This window comes from Macrobrachium nipponense, chromosome 27, assembly GCF_015104395.2.
Source record: "Macrobrachium nipponense isolate FS-2020 chromosome 27, ASM1510439v2, whole genome shotgun sequence".
In the NCBI taxonomy this organism is placed as follows: domain Eukaryota; kingdom Metazoa; phylum Arthropoda; class Malacostraca; order Decapoda; family Palaemonidae; genus Macrobrachium; species Macrobrachium nipponense.
The window spans coordinates 42,250,563-42,264,540 of record NC_087216.1 but is presented as its reverse complement, the minus strand read 5'-3'; the positions used below and the strand labels follow the sequence as shown (position 1 = coordinate 42,264,540).

Here is a 13,978-nt window from a genome sequence, read left to right as displayed (position 1 = left end):
TCTTGTGGGGGGAGTATATGTAAGCACGACATTCGGGCCGAACATTCACCCTTCTTTTGTAAATATCTTTTTTCCCATATGTATGTTCCTTCTCATCCAGTTACTAAATTGTAGAGCGATTCACACCTCTTCATCAATGTATATATCGCATAAATCTGTTTCCTCTATGTCAAACTATAGGTGTATTTTCGGCTGTGAAGAAACATTCACAGCAGGGGCTCTGCTCTTTTTATTTGTTTGTTCATGCGTGCGTGATGGACAGTACGTTTCCGTCCGCACACCGCCTTATGTACAGCCTCTCTGCAGAATAAAGTTAGTTAGATCTCTCTCCTTGTCTGACTCAGTCCTCACACAGCAAGTAAAATAACATAGGAAAACGTCAATTGCCATAGTCTAGCTCGCCATGGAATATTTATACAGAATTACCAAATAATTTATCAATATAAGCTAATTCTGGAGGTTCAATGCGTTCTGACTATGATAGTAGAAAACAAATGGACAGAAAATGAGAATTGGCACTGGCAATGACAACAAAGTGGCACCATTGGTCTACTGATGACACAACAGGCATTCCCACGGATCTGAAATGCACGGATCATTGTAACACAAAAGGGAATTACGAGTGAGATCAACTATGAAAAACACCAAACAAAACTGAAAACTTCAGCAAGTAAATATACACAAATCACTTATGAAAGTTTTGAAGATTACTGTAGTATTTTAAAGTATTGTCAGATAAAACTTTATTTTGGCTACCTATATGTATTGATATTCACTTCCTTCTCTTACTTGGAATGGTATTGTATATAATTCCTTGTCTTATAAATTTCTTACCTTTTTTGTAATGAATCAAGTATTGTATCTTTACTGATTAGCTAATTTTCATATTTAAGTAAAAATTTTCTGCCTTGAATGCTGTTCAAGGTACTTACTGACTAGTAGGTTCCTGATAGCTTATTTGGAAGTCATTAATTTTCTTTTAGCTTGAGTTAAAAGACATTCTTTTGAAGACCATCTCGTTTCCTAGTTTTAATAGTCATATTCTACCATGTGTTAAACGCTAGGAACCTTTATAAATTTTTGCTCCTATAGAGGGAGTCAAAATTAATTCTAAAGTAGGGGTCTAGCACTTTATTTTTTCTTGTCTTCATTGTTTTCTAATTTTCATAATTCTTACAGCTGGTTAATTTATTTACAACAGTGGAGTTTTCAGAACTAACGCTTTTTATGAAGAGACTGCCATCTTTCACATGATGATTAGAACTTGTCCAGAAAATATCCCCAGCCTGCCAATAAGCGAGAAGAGCTTGGCTTTCAACTATTACATCACTCAACTAATTCAGGTTGATAAGGTGTGTTGTCTTGACTCCACTCTCCTTCAGGTTCTAGGAGTCATCCAATTTATTTTCTCTTACAAGAAAAAATGGTATGAGAAGAAAAGGTAAAAAAGCCTAACCAAATTAGTTTAGAGAAATAATTATGGGCAAGTTAACCGTCAGAGTTCTGAAGGCCCACACCTAACAGCAAGGTATTAATAGTCTGCAGAGGGGCATGGGACATATTTATCACTTACTCATTACTTCACTAACACAGTTGAAAATTTAGTTATCCAAGTACGTAATCATTTATCAATGTACAATGATTGAGACAAGAAAATTCAGTAATTCTAACAACACTGGAAAAAAATAATCAGAAATTCAAACATAACCAGGACAAAATTCTGTGATCCCAAAAACATTGATAAAAAGATTCATTGGCCAACCTTGCACCAAGTAATTCCCATCATGGAATAAAAAGTGGCCTTAAAATGAAGCAATTGTACTTCAAGTGTTGAAATAAGTGTAAGTACATAATACTGAAAAATTCTTGAGAATTACAACTTAAATACTATTAAGGATAAAAATATACAAATTTGGCCTTTATTCATTGGTGGGGTTGAAGAGAAAATAACACTGCACTCTTAAATACAAAATTCAAATTTTATTAAAAACCAGATGGAATAAATATATCAAACAATTTCCAACCAATACATAGGTATATTGTAATTGTCAGTAGAATCTAACAGAAAATTCTGACCCTGCTGTCTAATGCCTAAAATTAACATAGTATAAATATACAATATTAGCGAGAGATCATTGATATCACTGAATCTCAGCAAAATATCGATAAGCCACTGTAATATACAAATTAATAATCATAAGTATGACCAAATGAAAATTATATTAAACTACATCTTCATTACAATACTGGATAAACAAAAACTTTTTTTAATAAAAAAAATAAACTAACTAAATTTACCAATTCAGTTATTTAAAAAAAAGAAAAAAAAACTCTTAATAACAGACAACTGATAAAAGTTACTTCAATAAAAGTCATATGATATCACAAAGCCAAAGGTTCTATCAAATGTCATCTTAATTTTATAAAGTAAGTATTCACCCACATATTACAGGTTCATAGAAAATTCTGTAGACAAACCATACACTCTTTTCATAAAAATTTTGTACACAAATTCATCAAAGCAAAGGCAAAAACCACCAAACAAAAGCAATGATGAAAACAAACTGAAGTCATGCTGTCCCTTTTATCTTTTTGAAAAAAAAGTAGCTCTTTTGGGCACAAAATTAATATATACTGCACAACCTCTTCAAATATACAAAATAAACCTTTGAGCTATGAATTCTGAAAACGATCTAACTTATATCTCTTTATGATATAGCGAAAAACTTACTATGTACTTGTATTGGTACAGAATATGGCTTGAAGAGCTAATGAGGCACAATATGTCACATCCTTGAGAAAAATATCTATATTTTACTCAATATCTATCTTGATTCTGCTGGGCAATCAAGCCAATAATTTCTTCTTCTGTGGACAGTTCTTCATCACTTTCCATAAATTCATCCCTAGCTACTCCAACTCGGTCATGTTCCCATTGTGCCCCTACAGCACATGATAACAGCCTCTGGATGTTTCCTTCTTCACCACTACCATACACGTACCCATTAGCGCGATCTATTGCCTAATGTAAAAATTATAAACAGTCAATGTATGATGCTCATAAAAAAAATATTCACTAGTTTTAAAAAAGCAACATTAGATTTTAAGACTCGATCTACAAGACATACAAAAATCACTGTATAAAACCAGCAACATTAGTAAATCATCTACAAGCATACATCACTGTATAAAACCAAAGCACAATACTCAATAAAAGAAATCACTAATGTAGCAACACTGAATTTTACTAAAATATAAAATTTTCATGCCTTTGATGTCTGATGCTACTATTTCACTGCCTTGTTACACAGATTTAATTTCCAATGATCAACTGTGCACTCTTTCATTGGTTTTAAAAAGTTTTTGCTGGAAAAGTATGTAACTTCTGGTTAGATATTGATTAAACACCATGCACCAGTCACCATTCTAAATACCTAAAGGTTACTAATAAGTTTGTAACACAACTTCCTAGAGATCAAATGCACTTATATGAACAGCAGCCAAGGTTCCTCCCTAACAGGGCAGATGGCTGCAAACTCCTCAATAGGTAAACCTATAGGTCTGCCAAATGCCCATCCCCAGCTAACCTCTATGGTCAAGTCATGTTGCCAGTGAAAATCTGGCCAGCCCTGAGCATGTCTTGAATAAAGGAAGACTATCATGGGATGTCCGGGTGATACCACCCAGCTACCACAAGCCTGCTTGAAATTCTGCAATTGGCAACTGGCCAAATCTGCAAGCTCTCCATGGTAAACTGAATAAGGCTTTTGAATTAACATCTTACATATTCACTATTTAAACCCCAAAAATACATTAGGAAAAATACCCCCTTCTAAACTAAACAAATTACAAAACAAACAACTGAGTATCCTTGAAGCTGATAATAATAATAATAATAATAATAATAATAATAATAATAATAATAATAATAATAATAATAATAATAATAATAATAATAATAATAATAATAATAATAATGATGAAGGACACGATCAGGAAAGAATATATGCATAGACTCAAGGCGATACTCAAGTCAAAACTCAAAGCTGGAAATATGATAAAAGCCATAAACACATGGGCAGTGCCAGTAATCAGATACAGCGCAGGAATAGTGGAATGGACGAAGGCAGAACTCCGCAGCATAGATCAGAAAACCAGGAAACATATGACAATACACAAAGCACTACACCCAAGAGCAAATACGGACAGACTATACATAACACGAAAGGAAGGAGGGAGAGGTCTACTAAGTATAGAGGACTGCGTCAACATCGAGAACAGAGCACTGGGGCAATATCTGAAAACCAGTGAAGACGAGTGGCTAAAGAGTGCATGGAAGAAAGGACTAATAAAAGTGGACGAAGACCCAGAAATATACAGACAGGAGAAAGACAGACAGAACAGAGGACTGGCACAACAAACCAATGCACGGACAATACATGAGACAGACTAAAGAACTAGCCAGCGATGACAATTGGCAATGGCTACAGAGGGGAGAGCTAAAGAAGGAAACTGAAACTGAAGGAATGATAACAGCAGCACAAGATCAGGCCCTAAGAATCAGATATGTTCAACGAACGATAGACGGAAATAACATCTCTCCCATGTGTAGGAAGTGCAATACGAAAAATGAAACCATAAACCACATAGCAAGTGAATGCCCGGCACTAGCACAGAACCAGTACAAAAAGAGGCATGATTCAGTGGCAAAAGCCCTCCACTGGAGCCTGTGCAAGAAACATCAGCTACCTTGCAGAAATAAGTGGTACGAACACCAACCTGAAGGAGTGATAGAAAACGATCAAGGCAAAGATTCCTCTGGGACTATGGTATCAGAACGGATAGGGTGATACGTGCAAGCAGACCAGACGTGACGTTGATTGACAAAGTCAAGAAGAAAGTATCACTCATTGATGTCGCAATACCATGGGACACCAGAGTTGAAGAGAAAGAGAGGGAAAAAATGGATAAGTATCAAGATCTGAAAATAGAAATAAGAAGGATATGGGATATGCCAGTGGAAATCGTACCCATAATCATAGGAGCACTAGGGACGATCCCAAGATCCCTGAAAGGAATCTAGAAAAACTAGAGGCTGAAGTAGCTCCAGGACTTATGCAGAGGAGTGTGATCCTAGAAACGGCACACATAGTAAGAAAAGTGATGGACTTCTAAGGAGGCAGGATGCAACCCGGAACCCCACACTATAAATACCACCCAGTCGAATTGGAGGACTGTGATAGAGCAAAAAAAAAAAAAAAAAAAAAAAAAAAAAAAAAAAAAATAAAATAAATAAATAATAATAATAATAATAGCATCATATATACTAAAGTTAAATAATAATGGTATCATATCTGCTAAAGTTAAATAATAATGGTATCATATATGCTAAAGTTAAATAATAATAGTATCATACATGCTAAGGTTAAAACACACTGAAGATTTTTCTAGTATTTCTATAAAATAATACATGTTCAAAAAATTACAAATTTTAAAGTAATTTGCATTTTCCCTAACAAGCAAACTTGAGGGCCTTTACATAGGATTTTCCTTGTGAATGCGAGATGGAACAGCCATTAACTTTTAAACAAGGTTGTTAACTACCGACAGTAGGGGGGGAAGCCCCTCCCACTCGTCGGTCTGCACTCCACTTTGTCTTTCAGCCCAGGTACTGGAATGAGGGGTGTCTGAGGTGGGCCATAAATGTAAAGACCTTCAGATTTGTATGTTAGGATAATTACAAGTTAGTACTTTAAAGTTAGCAATTTGTTTCTGCACAAATACAAAGCTTCGATCTTTACAATGGAGACTTACCCTTTGAAGGGTAGATTCTGCATATATTTCTGAACCCACCTGGGAATCTATTCCTAGTCTCAAAGAGCTGAGGGAGGCGTCCATGCCTCTGGTCTATTGAACACATGGGAGGTTCAACTGCCAGACTTCTGGGCTTGAATTAATGAGCTTGTGTCATTATTCCAAAAAAGGCTTGGAAGAACCCACAGTGTTGGAGACAATAAAAGGCTAATAGCACCAATAGGTTTGTTTTATTGTCAATCCCTCTCTCCCCTTGCTAGAGAGAGGGGGAGGACTTCAATCTAACAATCTACACTGGATTATAGACAAGGTACTCAGTTATCTAGACTCACCTGCATGACACACTAGTCAAGCATGTGACGGCTTGCCACCTGCCTCTCTGTCCCAAGAGTAAGAAAGGTAAAAGAGAAAAGGGAGGAAGGCAGTTACTCACATACCTTCTCTCTCACTTAATGTACGCCTTAGGCGAGATGCTACCTGTCCCTTTAAGGGAGCTGGGTGAGCTACACAACTTGTTGAGCAGCTACCACAGGACCCCAGTAAATTGTGTGCACTCCCACCTTCAATACTTATAGAACCAACAGGTTCTTCAAGAAAAAAAGCCCCTAATCTTGTGAGCCCTTACTTGGAACATACTCCTGTCAACATTGTCAGATGTAGTCTGCTTACTTCATTTTCTCACAAAGCCAAAAAGAAATTGTGTTCTTGGACATCTCTTTCTTGGTCAAGCAGGTACTAACAAAGAGTTACTGACACTCAGGCCTGAGATGTTGAGTCCTCTTAAGATAATACTGCAGCACCCTAACTGGACACGGGATCATCTCGTCATGATTGCCAATAACAGTCTCTAAGAAGGTTGAGAAGGACTTGAATCTGGAGTCAGGGACTGATGGATTCTGAGTCTTCGTCACACATTTCAAGGCAAATTTGAGTGTGACAGATCCCAATCCCATAAAGTGCTTAACATCGAAGGAAAGGCCATGAAGCTCGCCAACTCTTTGCTGATGCCTGGGCAACCAAGAACACGGTCTTGCAGTCTTAAAGGTCATCTCCCAGTCTGACAACTCTCATAGGGTGCACGAATCATGCTCTATACAATGAAAGTCACATGCCACTCAGGGGGCCTGAGTTCCCAGGGAGAGACTGTTTGATGCTCCTCAGCAGCACGGTGATCTTCCACAAGGAAGAGAGATCGACACCCTTCAAGCAAAGGACTTGACCAAGGGAAGCTCTGTAGCCCTTAATAGCTGAGATGGAGAAAAGCTTCTCTCAACAAAGAAAGACAAGAAAGTCTGCTACCAGGTGAAGAGTAGCTCCAACCGGAGAGATATCCTGTCAACAACACCAACCACAGAAGATCGCTCATATCATCTGGTACACAGCTGCAGAGCATTTACAAAGGTATCCAGACATATCTGTTGCTGTGCAGCAAAAAAAAAATTAACTCTCGCTCACAAGAGACACTGTATAGCCTCTAGGCATGCAGTGCCAGTCCTTCCACCGCCTGGCAATACCTTTCTACATGTGGCTGGCACAGCAGGTTGTGCCAAGGGGGAATTATCTCTCAGTTCCTCGAAAAGTATAGCTGGCAGGTCCAGATACCACTCAACATATGGCCAGTTGGTAGCCACAAGGGTTATCGTGAGATTCGGGAGATCACAACCCTACTGATCACCCAACGAATCAGACAAAATGAAGGAAAGTCATAAGCCCGGAATTGCTGCCCATGGGTTCAGCACAATTGAATAGAACACTGGCAGTTTTCTGTAGTGCTGGGTTGCAAAAGAGATCTATCATTGTGAGGCTCCAAGAATCGAACACCTTCCGCTATGTCTGTGTAGGACCACTCCATCCCTATCACATGGCCCTAGCAACTGAACTACGTCTGCCACTACATTCCAGGTCTCCAGAACACGCCTGACTTGCTGCTATACTGAGTATGCTACCACCCACTTGTGCACCTGCACTGCTGAAGGGAAACATACTCCCTGCAACTACCATGGTCTTGTCGCTCAACAACACCATTGATTGCCCCAACACTCAATCCTGAAATTCCTGCAGTGCCAAAAACACCACCTTGACTTCCAGGATATTGATATGGTGTATATTGTTCTGGTTCCACACACATGAAACCAGCAACTCTTCCAAGTGTGTGCCCCATCCGTCAGTCGATGCATCTAAAAACAAAAGCATCTCAGTTGGGGAAGTGCCTAAAGGCACTCCTATTAAGAGGTTCCCGTGGTCTAGCCACCGGGCTAAGTACTTCCTCACTTCCTCAGATAGAGGAATTGGGGAATTGGGGAATTGGGAAGAACAGGGAATCCCCAGCTGGAGACCAAAACTCCTTCATTCTTCAATGAAGAGAACAATGATGAAGCTGCCCATGAGGGACCTGTTTATCCGACGATGACAGATAATGGAGAACAACTTGCTATTGCTGAGCTGGTCGCTCCTGTCAAGACAAGAACAACTGTGTTACCTTTCTGAACTTCCTGATACATGAGTCAGAGGGATAGACTCTTAATGCTGCCGTACCTGTCAGCATGCCAAAATACTTTACCCTCTGCCTGAGTGTGAGATCGGACTTCTCGAAACTGATCACTGTCCCCAAGTCATGACAAAATTCATGAAGTTGGTCTCTGTCCATGAGAAAATGAGTCCAAGAACTCATCAAAACTAGCCAATCATTGAGATACCTCAGAAGACATATCCTGTGTGAATGGGCCCAAGCTGAGACAGGTGTGAACACTTGAACACCTAGGGAGTGGTTGAGAGCCTGAAACAAAGTGCACTAAACTGGAACACTGTCTCCCCGAGAGTAAAGTGGAGGTACTTGTAAGAGGACTGGTGGATGGGTATTTTGAAATATGCTTCCTTCAAGACCACTGAAAGCATGAAGTTGGACTCCCTGATGGAAATGAGTAATGACCATATGATTTCCATCTTCAACCAGATCTGCCAAGTGAACTGGTTCAGGGGAGAAAGATCTATGACCAGTCTTTTCTATGAGAAAAAAATGGTTGTTAAACCTTGGAGACTGATCTGTCATGACTTCTACAGTGCCTTTCTTCATCATCGCTTTCACCTCTTCCCACAGGGCAAGGTCTTCCACGATCAGGAACATATGTCTGGAAGCGGACTGGATCGTTGGTGAGGGGTGGCGGGAACTCTAAGGGTAGCAGATATCCTAACTGAAGGACATCCACTACCCAGGCCTACGCTCCGTATCACTGCCATGTTGCCCAATGGCTCAACAGGTATCCCCCCGACCAGTGGCAGCAGGTGGGGAGGAACAATTCCCCTAGTGTCCTCCTCCCTTCTTCTTATCCTTGCCCCCTTTCCAAGGACGGGAAAGGGGCTGAAACAGGCACAACTTTCTTAGCAGGGGCAGAAGAGAACTGGGTGTTCTTACAGGGGGCCTGAAGAAGCCTGGGACTTCCTGGGACCCAAAGAGGAAGGCCCAACCTGACGTGAAGGTTGATTTGCAGAGCGCCACGCAAAGACTCAAAGGTCTTGGCCACTACTTGGTGAACAAGCATGTCATTGTTTTTAACCCTAAGCCTGTCCACCTCTTCTCTAGGGAAGAGGGAAGTGGAACCCAGTACTACTATGTGATGGTCTGTTCCAGAGTGTCAATGCCGACTCTGAACCGACGAACCTGATACCTGAGACAACACAATCTCATTTTTTGAGAACTAGGTTTGCCTAGAGGTTAGCTATTAGCTATCTGGTGAGCTAGGTAAGTGATAGCCCTACCTCCAGACAACATCAGTCTCCTGAATGTGGATTCCTCTTCGGATGTACCAGACCCCAAAGGAGAAGAAGCGATCTTGGCCACTGCAAGGGACCAGAGATCAATCCAGGAACCTATTTGGAATGCTGCCATGGCAGTTGTTTCCACTGCTGCTGCCTCCTGCAGTGAAAATGAAACTCATTCCACTCAGAGGCAATCCAGTGACAAATCCAGACACAGATGAACCAGGTCTAGGTCAACCTGTTTTGTCTGCAAAGGCCTTGCCAAGGGATTATAGTACTTTCTCTGGTGAGTGAGAGACTGAGGAAACATCTTGCCCAGACACAAGAGAATTCACCTGGTCCAAAACACCCTTGGCAAGTCGCAACCATGGCAAGCCCATTGAGACTATGGGTTCCTTTTGGTGACCCCAAAAAGACTCGATGGCTGAAGATAGGACAATGCGGAAAGCCATGGTCTCATCCTATAGATTGTTAAACTGCTGTATCAAACAGACAATCTCTGAAAAACTCCTCTGCAACTCGGGAGTGTCCAAGCCCTTGGGCATAGGAACCTCAAGCTCTTCCAGGTCACAGCGTCTTGGGTTACCCCATCCGCAGGAGGGATGCTCACCAACTGTGGTCTGGCTGGGATGGGAGCGTGAAAGGTCCCAGTCCTGAACCCTAACCTATCCAGCTCCTGGAAAACTCCGAGGAGGTGGCAGGGACAGGTGAGAGATCCCTAGCACTCTCATCTGACCTACTGGAGGCCGAAACCCCAGCTGGTAAGTAAGGACATGGGCAAACGTCAACTCGTGGTGACGACGGCTATATGGGTCTGGGAGAGTATTCCTGTTCATACAAACATGAATGGGAGCTGTACTGGAGACACACTACAGTCTTCCAAAGGTCTGTCCACACTAGGAAACATTGTTTACAAACAAAGTTTGTGAACAATGTTTGCAAACATTTTCCATACTGTTTGCAAACAATGTTTCTTATCCAGACCTCAGCTGTCGTCAGGATGCTTGCCGGTGCAGTAGCCCCTGTATTCTAATGGCTATTTTAATGCACTTGAGGAGGGAAACATGGAATAGCATCAAACACCAAGTGAAACAAGTGCTAAAAGGAGCAGCAGAGGAGCTCCAGGTACTAACTCTATAAGGATAATCATGAATCAAAAGTGCCTATCTGTCCCTCCAGACAGTAACTAGATTAAAAAATAATTAACAACTAAATTGGCTAACACCAGTTTACTTAGGAAATTTCAGCTTCTGTAAAAATTGTGGTTCCTTATTTAAACAACAAAGTACACTAGATGGTGAAAAAAAAATGACAGGACTTCAAAAACATTTGAAGCAAAACTACCATATGCATTCTATAATTACTTCACATGAATTAACTATTAAAAATATAAAAATGAAAACAAATGCTGTAATGATATAAATCCATTTTTACTTAACCCTACAGCTCTAGGAAAATAATATGATAACTCTCGGAAAGTAATATGACACGAATTTGGAAATTAAGCAAAATATAGTACATACCTTCATAACATCAAGAATTGTAGAATGACTTTCAACACTCATTGGGATGAATGACACCAACGAGTAGTCAGTGACAACTTCTGCAATGGCTCGATTCAGTTTCACATACTTTCGCAATACAGGAGTATCATTCATTGTATCAATGAGATAATCTAAATCCATAACATCCGTGTAATACTCTAACCCCAGAGCAGTTTTCCCATACTTCTCAACTGAATCAACCTGCAATGCATAGCTTCATATTACCCAAAATAACTGAAAGATACAAAAGACTGAATTTTGTAAGTTAATGAAAAAACTTCCATACCATAATTTAAGCAATAAAGTAATGGAATAACAATAAAAGGAACTGAGGTGGCTGTTCAAATCCTTAGGAAAATCAGGATCGATGATGCTTAGTCAAAGGTAAAGCAAAGTTGAAATCAGAAAGCAGGGGTGAACAGCAGAAAGGCATAAACTAATTGCATTTTATCAAACTTCCTGTCAAAAATTATGTCTGTACTAAATTTACACTGCAGTTTGTAATCCCCCAGCTTTCAACAATGTACTAATACAATATATAAGCCTTTGCCGACAGATTCCACATAGTAATAAAATCTAACTTTACAAGATGAAGATATGTACTACTGTGCACAATATGTACAATAATCACACAACTCATTACAGACTAAAAGGTTATTCCTTATGAATATGTGAAAAGTCAATTTACTTATTCACAAAAATCTGTAACTATTATATTAATACAGTAATACTACATAACAATTTACCTTCGATGTCATCACCATGAAATATGACACAATTAAGACCATATGGTTAGTATTACAGTTTCTCTTCTCTAATATGGCTCACCCAAAGAATGCCTTATATATGAGGCAAAAACTGAAGCAAGGCAACATTTACAAAGTTGGATACTTATGTTGTTTGAGACACAAGGGAACAGATGAAAAGTAAAAGGAAGAAAGCACTGCAGCTGGAACCTAAGAAGGAATGCTACCACCATGGGGATCTAACATAAGAAAGAATGCTACCATCATGGGGATCTAACATCACAATACCATATAATACCATACCTTTGAGAGAATGTTGACTGTTGGCATTTCCATCATCATCATACTATTTAGAGCAAGCATGACGGCTGATATGTATTTTCCTGCATTCAATTAAAAGATAATAGTATATTGGTATCAATATCTAATAACCCCATCAACAATTTTTACATGCAAACAATAGATCAATATCTAAAAAAGGTAAAATTTTTAAAGTATTTTGTATTTTTCCCAACATACAACACTGAATTCTTTACAAAGGGATTTAACTTATGAACATGAGCTGGAATGGCCGTTTAACTTTCAAATAAGGTCATTAACTATGGACAGTAGGGGGAAGCCCCAGCCATTCATCAATCTGCACTCCACTGCATTTTAGCCCAAGTCCCAGAAAGAGGGGTGGCTGAGGTGGAGAGTAATATAAAGAACTCAGGTTTGCATATTAGGAAAAAAATGCAAATTTTGAAAGTAATTTGTATTTTTCTTAACATACAAACCTGAGTCTTTATATAGGATTCAGCTTGCAGATATAAGCTGGAATGGCAGTTTAACTTTCAAGGTTGTCGACTACCAGAGGTAGGGGGGAAAGCCCTGCCCATTTGTCAGTCTGCACTACACTTTGCCTTATGACCCAATTATTGGAAAGAGGGGAGGCTGGGGTAGGCCATAAATCTAAACACCTTCAAGTTTGTATGTTATAAAAAATACAAATTACTTTAAAAATTTGCTATTTGTTCCTACACAAATATAAGCCTCAAGTCTTTACACAGAAGGATCACCGATTAGAGGGTGGGGTCTGAATAAATCACTAAACTGAATGGTTTGGTTCTACCCACCTTGGAATACCTTCCTGGCCTGGAAGAGCTGAGAAAGGAATCCTACACTTCTAGCTTGTTGGACATATGGGATGATGTTACTGCCAGACTTCTGGGCCTTAAGTAATGAGTTGCATCATTACTTAGAAAAAGGGTTGGAAGTACCCAAGAGGGTCAAAGACAATAAAACTTGCTAAAAAGACCAGCAGGTCTTTTTCATTGTCTATCCCTCCCCTCTTTTCTACCTACAGAGTGGGAGATATGCATCCAAACCATCTGCACAAGATGAAGGACAGGATGCCCTCATCATGTAGTCACTGGCAAACTCATTCATCCAGCAGGTAGCGGCTTGCTACCTGTCTCTGTATCTAAAAAGTAAGAGACAGCTACAAGAAAGAAGGGAGGAGGCCAGTTACTCAAATCCCTTTTTCCTGCTTACTGAACACCTTAGACAATATGCATGTGTCCCCTAAGGGAGCCATGTGAACCACACTTGTTGGGCAGTCATCACAGGATCCAAGGAAAAGCATGTCCAAAGACTTAAGGTCAAGTCCTATATAGATGATAGGACGTAAATGTGGTCTGGTGCAACCACATACCTGCCTGTATTACCTGCTGAACTGACAGGTTTCTGGAATGCAAGGGACAGGGTGATGCTCCTAAATTGGTGATCTCTCACCCTCCAATTAACCTTGTCAGACACAGAGCAAGCCCATTGCTGTCTCATGAAGATCAAAAGAGGATGTGCTCTTGGACACCTCTTCCTTGCCCAGGTCAGTACTAACAAAGAGGTGTTAACACTCAGGCCTGAGAAGCCAAGTTCTCTTAAGGTAAAACCGCAGCACTTTAATCGGACAAAGTAGCCTCTCTTTCCGATCATACCTACAAAGTATTTCAACAGGGGTTTAAAAGAATCAGATCTGGCGTCAAGAACCGAAAGATTCTAAGTCTCTGTTACAAATTCCATGACCAACTTGAGCGTTACAGATCCCCTTCCCATCGAGTGCTTAGTATCAAAGGCCAA

General features: G+C 39.8%; 1 protein-coding gene across 4 annotated transcripts in view; it reads right to left on the bottom strand.

Annotated features, from left to right (window-relative positions):
• Nucleotides 1-1,960: 1,960 nt before the first annotated feature.
• Nucleotides 1,961-13,978, bottom strand: part of LOC135201054 (GPN-loop GTPase 2-like) — a 307,395-nt gene continuing 295,377 nt past the window's right edge. For all 4 annotated transcript variants that reach the window (XM_064229907.1, XM_064229909.1, XM_064229908.1 and 1 more), the window contains 3 exons: nucleotides 12,164-12,243; nucleotides 11,094-11,315; nucleotides 1,961-3,022 (listed from right to left, as the gene is read on the bottom strand). In XM_064229907.1, the coding sequence (XP_064085977.1) occupies nucleotides 2,819-3,022; nucleotides 11,094-11,315; nucleotides 12,164-12,243 (506 nt within the window). In that variant the 3' untranslated portion in view covers nucleotides 1,961-2,818. The remainder of the gene's footprint in view (nucleotides 3,023-11,093; nucleotides 11,316-12,163; nucleotides 12,244-13,978) is intronic.